General features: G+C 44.5%; 3 protein-coding genes across 3 annotated transcripts; 1 reads left to right on the forward strand and 2 right to left on the reverse strand.

The window, feature by feature from the left end:
- Positions 1-732: 732 nt before the first annotated feature.
- On the reverse strand, positions 733-2,485 carry HD556DRAFT_1462847 (uncharacterized protein; the record flags this gene model as incomplete). Its single annotated transcript, XM_041308282.1, has 9 exons — positions 2,330-2,485; positions 2,097-2,172; positions 1,977-2,005; positions 1,778-1,928; positions 1,604-1,722; positions 1,365-1,522; positions 1,036-1,289; positions 915-987; positions 733-799 (listed from the first exon to the last, which is right to left on the reverse strand). The coding sequence occupies exons 1-9, from the start codon at positions 2,426-2,428 to the stop codon at positions 733-735; spliced, it is 1,026 nt and encodes a 341-aa protein (XP_041152127.1). The 5' UTR covers positions 2,429-2,485.
- Positions 2,486-4,625: 2,140 nt separating this feature from the next.
- Positions 4,626-7,583, reverse strand: HD556DRAFT_1314928 (uncharacterized protein; the record flags this gene model as incomplete). The annotated part of the gene is made up of 7 exons (XM_041301040.1): positions 4,626-4,642; positions 4,692-4,958; positions 5,874-6,050; positions 6,087-6,402; positions 6,442-6,794; positions 6,849-7,207; positions 7,441-7,583. 7 exons carry the CDS (start codon positions 7,581-7,583, stop codon positions 4,626-4,628), a joined length of 1,632 nt encoding a protein of 543 aa, XP_041152128.1.
- A 5,297-nt stretch (positions 7,584-12,880) lies between these two features.
- On the forward strand, positions 12,881-13,393 carry HD556DRAFT_1451576 (uncharacterized protein; the record flags this gene model as incomplete). The annotated part of the gene is made up of 1 exon (XM_041307978.1): positions 12,881-13,393. One exon carries the CDS (start codon positions 12,881-12,883, stop codon positions 13,391-13,393), a length of 513 nt encoding a protein of 170 aa, XP_041152129.1.
- Between the last annotated feature and the right edge of the window lie 422 nt (positions 13,394-13,815).

The following is a 13,815-nucleotide window of genomic DNA, read 5'->3' on the forward strand; positions in this document are numbered from 1 at the left end:
TGGGGTCAATAGTCCGAGCGCGGGAAACAATGTCCGAAGGTATAATTACGATGTCCGATGCAAAAGCGTCGGGTCCGATGTTTTCGGGGTTTCGGGTTATCGGGTTCGGGTTCGGGGTGTCGGAAACTAATAGTAACGCTATCGCGAGCGTCGGAAGAGCGAGCGGTGTGCGCAATAATAACAATGACTGATACGGATAATGAAAGAGCGATGATATTCGCAATATCAACTAAGAACTACGAAATATCGGGTTTGACCACTAAGCGTCGGGGAACTGCTCCCCTCTACTTGGATAATGAATAATGCTCGAGGTCAGTCCAATATATATGTAAGTACATAGAAATGCGGAACCTGTAGGCGAAAGTAGCGGCGGAGTATTTCGGATCCGAAGTACATGTAAATAAACATGAGGCACTGCGGACTATGGGAAAACATGTAATAGCGCTGGCTACGATGTGAGTAATGTGCGAAATAATGAACTACACATCTAGTGGGGCTAGCAAGACAGGATGGGACACGGATAGGACAAGTGCGCGGGAAAAACGTCGGGTCCGATGCGGCCTAAACGTCGGGTTGGCGGGTTAGCGTCGGATAACATTGGGAAGTGATTAGCATGTGACGGGTATTTGACGTGTACTGTAAAATAGCTCGATACGAGCCCAGCGCCAGCTCGTGTCCTACAGCGTGGATCCATATCGTTATAAATTTCTTCACCTGCTTCCCAAAAGATCTTCACATTGTCTCCCCATTGGACTCGCACGCGAAGCCAGCCACGCTCAATCGTGATGTTGTGAACACTCTTCAAAAAGCGGTGAGCAGGCAACTCATCAGTGGGTAGATTCGGAGAAAAGATTTCCCTGTAAAAAGTATACTTAGTCCACAACGTGATAATAATTAGTAGCACCATGACTGACCTTAATGCATTGGCAAAACCGTACACTTCAGTTGTCTCGCTTCCACAGTCAGTTGTCATTTGAAGTGGCATTCCTAGATAAACAATGAATCACGCTACTGGCATACATGAGCATCACATACCACCAATCTCGTAGACAAGAGATAAGTAGAGGTAGGCGATCGTCGTCTTAAGACGATTGTTCGGAACTACCCACATTCCCAACCATTTTCCAGACCACTGATCACGGATGGCCCATATGGGAAACCCTATCTTGCTCAATTTGTTGTGCCCATCACCGCTCCATTGATGATGTGGTCCAAGCGAAACCAGCGGCTGTCGAGAGGTCTTCTTCCTTGAAGGTTCCCGCTGGGCAAATCCATCAGGCTCGTGTCGCCTCATTTCATTCATCACATATTCCCTTTCTTAAAATTAGCTTGCACGAACCTATGTAATGCAATGATGATGTTACCTTGTCAGCAGATTTCCCGTGTCGGCCACTATGGCTTCCCGGACTAAGCGTGGCCCACGACGGTGAAGGGGATCTTGCGCAAGTTGGTCGAGTACCAACTGCCGCTTAGTTGAATTGGGCAGTGAGTGTGTCGACTGGTTGCTTCCTAGAAGTCCAAACTGTTGCCGATGTCGAGAAACAGTTGCTTCGCTATTAGAGAGATGTAAGCAGGCACATTTAGAGAGCGTGCTGGGTCAGACTTGCCTCATAGTTATGCCATGCTCAGCCTTGAGAAGGCGGCTGATCTTTTTCCGATTTGTGATGTTGTCGTGGTGGTACTGGGCAAGGATGTTCTGGATGAATTGATCATTTTTTGGAGCTGTAATGATATACTGATCAGTGTAACGGCGGAATATTGATGCTGTATTGCTCACGACATTCTCCATGTTGATTTCTGCCCTCTGGGTTTGGGACACGAGTGGATGGAGGCTGCGACTCGTCAAATGAACCATGGTCCAAAGCATCTGCATCATAAGGGTCCGAGTCCATGAACAGATCAGAGGATAGGATGTCGGGGAGGGATGGCTAATAGCGCATGAGAACGAGATAAACTGACATAGAAAAACTTTATACCTGCGTGTTTCCGAAATCATCCGCTCGCACTGGCGTGGCAGCACATATGTAACAAGCCACTAGTAAGCGCAACGGGTGAGGGCAAAGACGTAGTTGGTGACATAAAATAGACACACTTACTACCTTGGAAGTTGACCGGACCAAAAACCACACTCTCGATAGCGGACAATAAGGTAATAGCTGCGTGACAGTGAGCCTGATGATGGTGACGACAAGCTCGGAGATGAGCACGCTGAGGACGACGACAACGACAACGTGACAAGTGGTGCGGGGAAATGGACACAGCCACACAGTATTTACTAATACGCAAACAAAGTAACATAACAAATAATATTTGTTTGGTGAAAACTAACCTGATACACATAGTCAACCGTATACAAGGCAATGTAGCCTAACGGTAAAGCTGCTTGACAGTTTGAGAATTGATCATGTGATCTTGGCTGGGTCAGCATGGATGGTTGAGAGTTCAAACCAGCTCTGTGGTAAAAAATAAAGTGCACTTTTTGACATCACTTTGACTGCCTTAATTTCCTTATTCTAAGGAAATTTCCCCAGTTTAAGGCGAGGGACCTCCTTATTCTCCTTAGAAAAAACAGCCTTAATATTCCTTATTATGTGAATTAAGGCATATAAGGACAAATAAGGAGCAAATAAGGAACTCGAGGAATTGCTGATGCATTGGTATTCAAAGATTGTCCTTAATGTGACTTTTTTGACTTATTGTGTAAAATAAGGAGAATTAATCGAGTTTAATATTGTTTATACCACATCAGTAAACTACAAATTTCTCCATAGACTCATCAACACTTTTGACAGCTTCCCACAGTAACTCACAGACACTACAGGGCCCGCAATATTTAAGACAGGTCTGAATGTCGTGTGAAATGTCAAGGCAATACTTAGTATTTAGCTTGTCGTGTAAGCAGATATAAAATTTCAAATGTTAGAGATTTTGCATGGCAAGAAAAATATAAAGCATTAGCGAACATTTTGTTGCCGGCTGAATGTCATTGACAATAAGAAATATAAATATATCTTTAATGCTGGCCTATACTTTGAAATGAAACTTCACATTTAAGACTTCAAAAAACTTTAACCATTACATGTGACCAAATGCCTGCTCATAATATGAAGTTTGGACCACCACTTAGACGGGCGTGAAAATTTAAAATACCTCTTCACAATAAAACATGTACATAAAACATCAAGTTTTAGCTCCAGATAAAATTAATCGCCTAACAATCGCCCACTTACAAGTACACAAGTAGATTTTCTGTCCATTTGAAGAAAACTTGTATTATTATTTTTGCATCAGATTGAGTCCTTTGGGGTTGCAGACCCCATATTGGACATGTTTTGTCATATGCTTTCCCCCATATCTGTTAAGACCATGCACAAAGGGTAGGACTGATTCCAAGGGGCTTGGCTTCAGCTCGTGCGCTGCGCCCCTTACCCGAGTATGTGCCCTTAACTTCAGAATGAAGTCTGGAGAAAGTCCAGTGAAGTCCGAAGGACTTCCGGAGAAGCATGGGAAACTTCGGAAGGACTTTCCGGACGAGTGCGGGAAACTTCCGGATGAGTGTGGGAAACTTCTGGAGGAACTTCTGGAAATTACGATGGAGTTTTGTCCTGATGGGGATATGTGTAATGGCTACTCAGGACAAGTCCTGAGTAGAAGCAAACAGAGGAAAGGCTGCAAGGACAAAGTCTGAAGCAGAATAGGTCCGGAGGACCGTGGGAAAGTTCCGGAGGAACTTCCGGAAACTTGGAGGATCGGAGGAATGGTGGATCGGGGGAATGGTGGATTGGAGGATTGGAGGGTCGGAGGAGTGGAGGAGCGGAGGAGTGGAGCTCCGGCCTAGGGAATTCCTCCCTAGGCCTGAGATGGATAATTACTAAGTCGGAGGAATAGAACTGTCACGAGGACTTAGTGTGAAGACTAGTGCGAGGACTAATATGTGTAATATTCAGACTGAGGAAGTACAAAGATTCTACAGAGTTTATATACTACAGAGGACTTAACGGAGAGTCAGTCAGTGCAGTCCGAAGCTATGCAAGGCTGTGGACAGAGGATGTAGAAAAGTCAAACACTAGTCTATTGGAAAATAGTAAATGAAGATGGAGATGAAGACATAGGAAAATAAAGCCGGAAATGAAACGAGGTACGGAAAATGAGGAAGTCTAACTCAAGAAGGAACATACAAAGGGATAAGGCACGGAAGATAGACGCGGGTTGGATCTGGATGTCCGGATGTCCGGATGAATGCGTGAGAGGTCCGGGTCCGGAACGTGGGATATGACAAAAGGCAAAAGGCATGGAAGATAGACGCGGGTTGGATCCGGATGTTCGGAAGTCTGGAGACAGGTGATTACCATAAGGGGATGGGCACTGATTTAAGGTTTGAGTTTGGACATGACAGATAGGTCGGATCCGGAGATCCGGAGATGTGGATATCAGATCTGGCGTCCAGATATCAGATGCAGGAGTACAGGGATCCGGATGGATAGAGGATTGGGTCTGGAGACATGAACAGGAGGTCCGGAGGTCCAGATGAGGCGTGGGAACATCGTCGGATGTTGGTCCGGAATGCGGGATATGACAATATCCATGTATTCTAATAGTACAGTAAAGTAATGATACAAAATGATCTAATTGTCCATGAATGCTAAGAGGACATCATAGATGCACATTAAATGACAAAAAAGATAGCTTACCACTTGCTTTGGTAGTGAGAAAGTCAGACCATGCCGTGTCAACATTCTTCTTGAACTTCTTTGTTGCTCCATTGAATTTCAGTCCATGTTTCCAATGTGTGTTGTTCACCAGACCATTGTTATCGGATGAATTGTGGCAATGAGAAACACCTTGTCGGATGTTCTCAAGGCATGTCTGGAACCAGCTTTTGCATCGAGCAGACCAGAATCCCACATCCAACCCTGACCCAGCCCAGGCCTGAGGCCTAGGCCACCAAGACAACTTCTCTATGCATCTGTTATCTAATGATTCAAATATGAGTGCACTGCGGTGTAGAAACAACAATACTGAGTGGGGCTATACGAAGATGGCTCCAAACTGATATATTTGTGTTGTGGTCTTTGCACTGCCTAGTCTGCTATACTTGCCTGACAAGTGCGTTCGACCCAGGGGTCTGCGGTCTGGGAATAGTTCTGGGGGTAAGTGAGTGATGTGGGGTCAATAGTCCGAGCGCGGGAAACAATGTCCAAAGGTATAATTACGATGTCCGACGCAAAAGCGTCGGGTCCGATGTTTTCGGGGTTTCGGGATATCGGGTTCGGGTTCGGGATGTTGGAAACTAATAGTAACGCTATAGCGAGCGTCGGAAGAGCGAGCGGTGTGCGCGATAATAACAATGACTGATATGGATAATGAAAGAGCGATGATATTCGCAATATCAACTAAGAACTACGAAATATCGGGTTTGACCACTAAGCGTCGGGGAACTGCTCCCCTCTACTTGGATCATGAATAATGCTCGAGGTCAGTCCAATATATATGTAAGTACGTAGAAATGCGGAACCCGTAGGCGAAAGTAGCGGCGGAGTATTTCGGATCCGAAGTACATGTAAATAAACATGAGGCGCTGCGGACTATGGGAAAACATGTAATAGCGCTGGCTACGACGTGAGTAATGTGCGAAATAATGAACTACACACCTAGTGGGGCTAGCAAGACAGGACGGGACACGGATAGGACAAGTGCGCGGGAAAACATCGGGTCCGATGCGGCCTAAACGTCGGGTTGGCGGGTTAGCGTCGGATAACATCGGGAAGTGATTAGCATGTGACGGGTATTTGACGTGTACTGTGAAATAGCTCGATACGAGCCCAGCGCCAGCTCGTGTCCTACAGCGGGTCAATGTGAATAGGGAAACTTACTTGTGTATACATAATATGTCCCACAAATGAAATTGACCTCCTCTTCTGATAACTTGTCATCAAAGTGAGTCTTGCCATTGATGGTGAGCAATTGTCCAAATGGGACAGCATCCCATGAAATACCAGTCAGGGCCAAGGGGAGATTATTGAAGCCAAGGCTATGTAATGCTAGCCGCCCTAAGATTCCACCGCAAAGCAGAGCAGCTCATGCACGATCTTCATTCATGAACTCATGATAGTACTGCTCATATGTGATATAGTCAGCATAAACGGCCTTGAAGGGGGGCCAGAAGTATCCGAGCGAGAATGTACAAAGTTTGCTGAGCAGGCGCCTAGCCTCAGGAGAAACTGCCATGGGCTGCAGTGTCTTGAACACAATGCCTTTTTGCAGGAGCTTGAGGGCAATGGTCGAGATGTCGGACCCCCAGTCATGACAGAGGCACATCACAGCTGTAGCAGTGTCAGGAACCACGAGTTTCCACAGGGCAAGACTTCTTGATTGACTTGGCTGGATTACATAGAGTCGCTCCTGGCCGGGGATGTCGAGATAACAAACTCAAATGAACACATTTGACATTGATAAAGGAGTGCCAGGTGCCAGGTCCCAGTGATTGGCCGGGATCTCAGACAACTGCAATGTGGGGAGGGTGACAAGATAACCCATGAAGCATGTAATGACATGCTTTTGCACGTCTGAAATCGAGTTGACATCCTTGCCTGAATCCCCGACAATGTTGCAAACATGGTTGAACTTCTGCTTCTTGACCCAACTTTCAAAAGTGGCAGATCCAGCATTAGATCTGGTGGTTCCACCATTAGATCTGACAACTCCACCATTGGTGCTGGTGCTGTCATTCTGCACACCACTGGAGGTTCCACCACTGGGTCTGGAGGCTCCACCAATGGATCTGGTGCTTGATGCTGTCAGATGGAAGCCAAGGTGAAATCGTAAGTGGGTTATGAAGTGTTCAATACCTTCAGTGTAATCAGACAAGGCTGCAACCTCATGACGTCCGAAGTAGGTGCAAATATCTTGCAAGAAGCTGGATAACGAGGGAGGTGCAGGGGGAGGTAGCAGCACAGGATTAGGGATGGGGTCCGGGAAATTGAACTGGTCTTCTTCCCAGTTGCTGTTGGGGGTGCTGGTGGGATCCAGCTGGTCACACAAGTCCCACTCATTTCTGAATGACTCGTACAGCCTGGTAGAGTTGCTGTAGTTCTCCCAAGTTCCTGCTACCTCAGCCTTCATGAGGTGGATGCATAGTAAAAAGCCCTCAAACTCATCTTGAGGTTGCCATTTGAATACCGTGGCTGTACTGGACTTTCCAGGAAGACTGTGATTCTTCACTGCCTGTTCATGACTCTCACATGATTACCGTTGAGCAGGGGATTATTTTTTCTTCCTTCTTCCAATTTTCCTTGTGGTGTAGCACTCAGGCTCGCGCTGAGCACGTATTCAGCTAATTCCCAATGCATGTCAAACACTCAAATCACTTCCCAATGTTATCTGACACTTATCCGCTCAATCCGATGTTTATCCACTAAACCCGATGCTAATCCGACAGACCTGACATTTCCCGCGCATCGGACCCGATATTTTCCCGTGCACTTGTCCTCCCTATGTCCTGTCCTGTCGTATCTATCCCCACTAGGTGCGCAGTTATCAGTTTTCACACCGCTAACACTGTAGACCGCTGTCATATCCCACATTTCGGACCTGGACCTATCACGCATTCATCTCCGGACATCTGGACATCCGGATCCGACCCGCGTCTATCTTCCGTGCCTTATCCCTTTGTATGCTCCTTCTTGAGTTAGACTTCCTCATTTTCCGTACCTCATTTCATTTCTGGCTTTATTTTCCTGTCTTCATCTCCGTCTTCATTTACTATTTTCCGATAGACTAGTGTTTGACTTTTCTATATGCTCCATCCACAGCCTCGCATAGCTTCGGACTGCGCTGACTGATTCTGTTAAGAACGTGCTCAAGGGTCGGATCCGAAGGGCTTGGCTTCAGCTCGTGTGCTGCGCCCCTTACCCGAGTACGTGCCCCTAACTTCCGAGGGTTGTCGAACGATGTCCGAAGGTTACCGGACGATGTCCGGAGGGTGTTGGGCGATGTCCGAAGTCCGATGTCCGATGCGCGGGAATTCCGGCGGACGTTCGGAAACAAGAGATAAGACTAATCCGGACGAGGTCCGAACTAGAAAGGAAACAACGGAGGACTACCAGAGGTAGAGGCGGAGGTGACAAGTCTATAGGAGTCGATCCTAAGACGAGCGGAGGTCGACGAGAGAGAAACTCAAGTCAGACGGAGGAGAGAATGAGCAGAGTCTAAGATGATATTCGAACTGAGGAAACTACAGAGACTGTACAGGGTTTATATACTACTGAGGACATAACGGAGAACAGTAAGTGCAGTGCGAGGCTATGTAAAGCTATGGATAAAACATATGGGACGACTATCACTAGTCTATCGGAACTTAGTAAAATGAAGACGGAAATGAATAAGGGACGGAAAATAAAGTGTACTAACTGATAAGGGAAATACCAAAGGGATAAGGCACAGAGGTTAGACACGGTGTAGGGATTCATTTCTGGCTGGGCTTGTAGAGACTGTTTTTACCTTACCTTATGTTGGCACTTTTGTAGCTTACATAAGAAAGTTATCTTTTCACCAGTTACCAGTAGGAGTCAGAGTACTAAGTAGTTTTTCATGATATTTCCTCTCCTCTGAGCCTTGAGCCTGGTCCAGAAACCCTTTAGGGTCGAATAGCAGCTAGGTTCTGCAAGACCCAACATTGTTCAGACTCACTCTCTGAATTGTTGTACCTTCAACGGGTCGGATCCGGACGATACATAGAAATCGGCTGGATCCGGAAATCCGGAAATGATGAGTGTGATAGGTCCGGATCCGGAACGCGGGATATGACAGATTCTCCATTAAGTCCTCTGTAGTATATAAACTCTGTAGAATCTTTGTACTTCCTTAGTTCGAATATTATCTTAGACTCTGCTCATTCCCTCCTCCGTCCGACTTGAGTTCTCCTCTCGTCGTCCTCCGCTAGTCTTAGGATTGACTCCTATAGACTTGTCACCTCCGCCTCTACCTCTGGTAGTCCTCCGCTGTTTCCTTTCTAGTTTGGACTTCATCCGGATTAGTCTTATCACTCGTTCCTGAACGTCCGCCGGAATTCCCACGCATCGGACATCAGACTCCGGACATTGTCCGACAACCTTTGGACATCGTCCATTAGCCTTCGGAAGTTAGGGGCACGTACTCGGGTAAGGGGTGCAGTGCATGAGCTGAAGCCAAGCCCTTCGGATCCGACCCTTGAGCATGTTCTTAACAACCGCATTATTACATGTCTGCAGTACCACATGTCTTATTACATAGGACATCGGATCTGAAAATTACTACTTTCGCCTATAGCGCTCCGAAATTCTACATAGACACTATATATTTTACATGCCTCCTACTTACTTATTTACCTTTCTACCTCCAAGTAGGAGGAGGTCATTAGATATTTATAGTTCTTGGTTGAATTCCACAAATATCATCCTTTCATTATCTGAAACACTCCGAAAACACTGACAGTAACCTGCCATTCACTATCCCCAACATTCTTTACATTTCCAACGCTAATCCGACGTAACCCGACGAAACCTGCTAACCTGAAACCCGAAAACATCGGACCCGACATTTTTACCTTTGGACTCGTAATTATACCTTTGGACTTTGTTTCCCACGCTCGGACTTTTGATCACTTGACATTCCACTACTTACAGACTAATACCAGATAGCGAACCCCTCGGGTCAAACACACTTGTCATGCAAGTATAGCAGACTAGGCTGTGTCAGACCACAACATTATTATATTGCTGATTACTTACTTCATATAGTGTTCAGCAATTGTTGTCTCATTACAGCGATCTCAGTGCAACTTTCTTAGTGAGCTTCACATCTGAGTGAGACCTTAGGTACCCATATTGAGAAGGAGTGTGTGGAAGCACAGTGCCCCATGGAATTAGGAGTTCAGCTCCCAAAAGCTCCTGGCACCAGAGCAACTTCTGCTCTAGTTCATGCCATTTTTCTCTAATGTTGCGATGGAGGATGTGCTTCCCCTGGCTATCGACCTCTGTGTAAAGGGAAAACATCGAGTGGTTCAGAGGAGACTATCAGAATATATTTGTGAAGTGATTGGTGTGTGACATGCATTTGACATATATTGTAAGATAGCTGAATACGAGTCCAGTGCTAGGCTGAGTCCTACATTGTCTTAGTCAAGGAGTTGATGCACCAGAATCTAAATCTGTCTGTGTGGGTTCAAAATATGTTGCTCTTGGACTGTGCAGGTTTGAAACCTACTGATGATAAAATTCATTTTCTATGATTTACACACCTTGAAATATGCTCATGGTTGGTTGGCTGGCAAGCTGATCACAGTTGTGTTTAGACAAGTGGCTGTCATCACAGAATCAAAATCTGTTTCCATTGGAGTGTAATGAGTTTGAAACTTGTTGGATGTAACATTTTTCCCATAAGAATGTAAGGATCATATGTCCTCTACACCCCAACCATAACTTCAAAAGGAAATTGTAGAACCAATGTTTGCAAACCTCCACATGACTCATTGATGTGAAGAAGCATCACGCTTTACATCCAAGTCACACGGATACATTCCTCTTCTTTTCACTCTTTCATCATTGTTTTGAATTGCACAAACCGCTATACTCGCTACCTAGACAAAACCCTTGCTATAACTGACCCTCAGACCCTGTCCTTTGGTCACGGACTGCTCCATTCTCACTTCGCCATACCAAAACCTGTCAAAACTGCTATGAAACTCTCGTTATTTTGTCCAAACTGAACTCTTTCTTACTGCCATTAATTCACTCTCTCATACTTTCTCCTTTTTGCTCACACTAGCCACCTGTCAGGCTCAATGCCACTCCCTTCTGCATCTGTCACATCCTAATTGTTTTGGTCAAACTAACTGAGGACCCTTGCCATCGTGCACTTATATACAGCTCATGTACTTTTGTATTAGCAGCGAATCATATACCCAGACCCCCGCTCCAAGAATGCCAGAAGGTCTCAAACATATCAGTCTCAAAATGTCTCATCCACATCATAACATTTGCGCTCATTTTTTATCTAAAAACTCATTCTTGTTCACTTTCCCCTTTGAACTCAAACATCAGCCTCACAAGAATGTGTCGTGAATATTTGCTCACAGACAGCATCTCAGACATTGAAGTTCATAAAATGACCACTTGGCTAAACACAGCTCTGATGAGCTTATAAGAAAACCGATCATGAGCATATGTCAAGATGTGGTTTCATAAAAAAAAATGAAAATTTATCATTGGCAGGTTTCAAACCTGCACAGTCCAAGAGAAACAGATTTTGACTCTGATAATCACTAGCAATTTCATCTTTAGCAGGTTTTGAACCCATACAGACAGATTTGAAACAGATTTGGATTCTGTTGTAGCAACTGTTTGACTAACACCAGTTAGATGCACAGTTAAAGAAAACATTTAAAAGTGAATCTGCAAGGCAAGTGTACTGTTCCCTGTCACTCACAATGTTTTCCCTCAGCTGAACAGATGAATTGAATACAGACTGCAATACAACATTTTCAAAAAGCGAGAGAAGAGCAACATGATGATGAAAGGTCTCAAATACAGTACACTTCAACCATATACATAAGTGAATGGTGGCCAGATGGCTCTTTTGAATCTTTGCCTTGAATCCCAGCCTTGACAGATGTGTATTCTTCCTCATTCCCCAGGTCATTAGGATCAAGCTTAAAAGTTTGATGTGTAATCTGCTCTTCTTCTTCAACTAAGTCAAGACATTTGAAGAAATCTGTCTGTGTTTATGATTGGCCCGAGGACTGTGTTCAGATGCATATTCAGTTTTGGTCAGCACTATAATCACACTGCTGACATCACTTTCTTGACTCTATACAACCCTGAAGCATGATTTCAGGCATTTATGCTTAGGATGTGGAGCCATGTCAGATGCAGCCCAGAGATGTTCCTGGACACAGAAAAGTGCATCCACAAACACCATATATAAAGCAGATGTTTGGGAGCGTGAGCTATGGCATGAAAGTACACACGAGTCAATGTCAAGGTGTGTTCTAACAGGAAGAAGAAAAACACATATATCATTCATGAAGAAATGTCGAGGTGTGAATTCATAAAATAAAAATGTTATTATTGGCAGGTTTCAAACCTGTACAATCCAAGAAAAACAGATTTTTTTTGACTCTGACAATCACTTATTAATTTCAGCTTTAGCAGGCTTTGAACCCACACAGACAGATTTGGATTCTGTTGTATCAACTGCTTGGCTAAGACCAGTTAGATGCACTCCTAATGAATCCATTCAGAAGTGAATCCTCAATGTGTGTTTATCTGCATTTTGTCAGTTCTAACAATAATTTCTAACATCCCCCTTAAGTCCAATCATATGTGATCCTCCATGCTATTGAAAGAACTGCCTTTAGGATTCACTTGTGAACGGGTCCATTGGAAGTTCATCTCACTGGTCTTAGCCAAGCAGTTGATTCGACAGAATATAAATCTCTCTGTATGGGTTCAAAACCTGCCAAAGATCAAATTGTCAAGTGATCACCAGAGTCAAAATCTGTTTCTCTTGAAATGTGTGGGTTTGAAACTTGCCAATCATGAAATTTATTTTCTATGAAAACACATCTTGACATTGTCTCATGAATGATTTTCTCAAAAACTAATCTCAACTGATGTTGGCCATGTTGTTGCTAAAATAGATTCAAAATCTATTTCCATTGAAGTCTACAGGTTTGAAACCTATTGAGTGGCACATTTTTTGTATTAGAACATGTCTTGGATATCTGCTCATAGACAGCATTTCTTTTGATTTATAGGTTTTCCCGACGAACCTGCACTTTGGACATGACATATCCGCACTTTGGACCGGATGGACCCGCAGTTTTTCCTGCGCTTCGCACATCATGCCCAATGCTTTTGGCATGCCATTCAGGACAGAACAATCAGCTCCAAGATTCACCGGCGACACTTGTGGAGGTTTCACATATTTGCAAACCATAGACCAACTCAGACAAAAGCTCAATTTATTGGACATTCAGCTCATTCAGTATGCTATTAAGTATAACCGGTCCACAGATACATTACTATGGGCAGGATGCCCCGAAGTCAAAGGAACATCTTGGTTAGACTTTGCTAACGAAATTTTGTGGTGCTATCCAGAACAAGGCATAGATAAGTGTGTCCGACCTGACCCTCCGAAGTCCGAAATATCCGGACCTGATGAATCCGAAGATTATGAAGTTTGGATGCTTCAGTCAGAAAGTCACGAAGACACGCCCGTACAAGAACTCATCACTCCCGAAGTAGAAGTATCTACATCTGAAGATTTTAATGCAACATCTGACACCCCAGAGGAAGTCCGAGTCTCTGAAATTTCGGACTTGACCTTCGGACAAGTTCAGCTACCATTGGAATAATGGGATTCATTTGTTGAAGTCATTAATACGGAGATACTAACACCAGAAGTCATAGGTTCAGAGCTAACACCTCTAGGAGACGATGGACCCGAAATACCTGAAATGTTGGCCGATGATTTCCCCAAAATTTCGGACATTGACATTGGAGCTTTAGATCACGAACTCGTTTTACCTTCTTCATGTAGCACTGACCATCTTGTCCATGCAGCAGCTTTCATCTTATTACTCACTGGTTATATCACTTGGTCTAGGTATCATTTTAAATTGTCGCACCTGAAGATCTGCACATTAATACCTGAAATACCCGAAACACATTCCCTCATCAATCTGAAGATATACCCTGTTCACCTGCAGTTTCCCATCATAGTTTCATCCTCCCATCACCCATCACATCGGACCCAAAATGTCCGAAATTATACCTC

This window comes from Suillus plorans (genome assembly GCF_016647745.1).
Source record: "Suillus plorans strain S12 chromosome Unknown HD556scaffold_135, whole genome shotgun sequence".
NCBI lineage: Eukaryota > Fungi > Basidiomycota > Agaricomycetes > Boletales > Suillaceae > Suillus > Suillus plorans.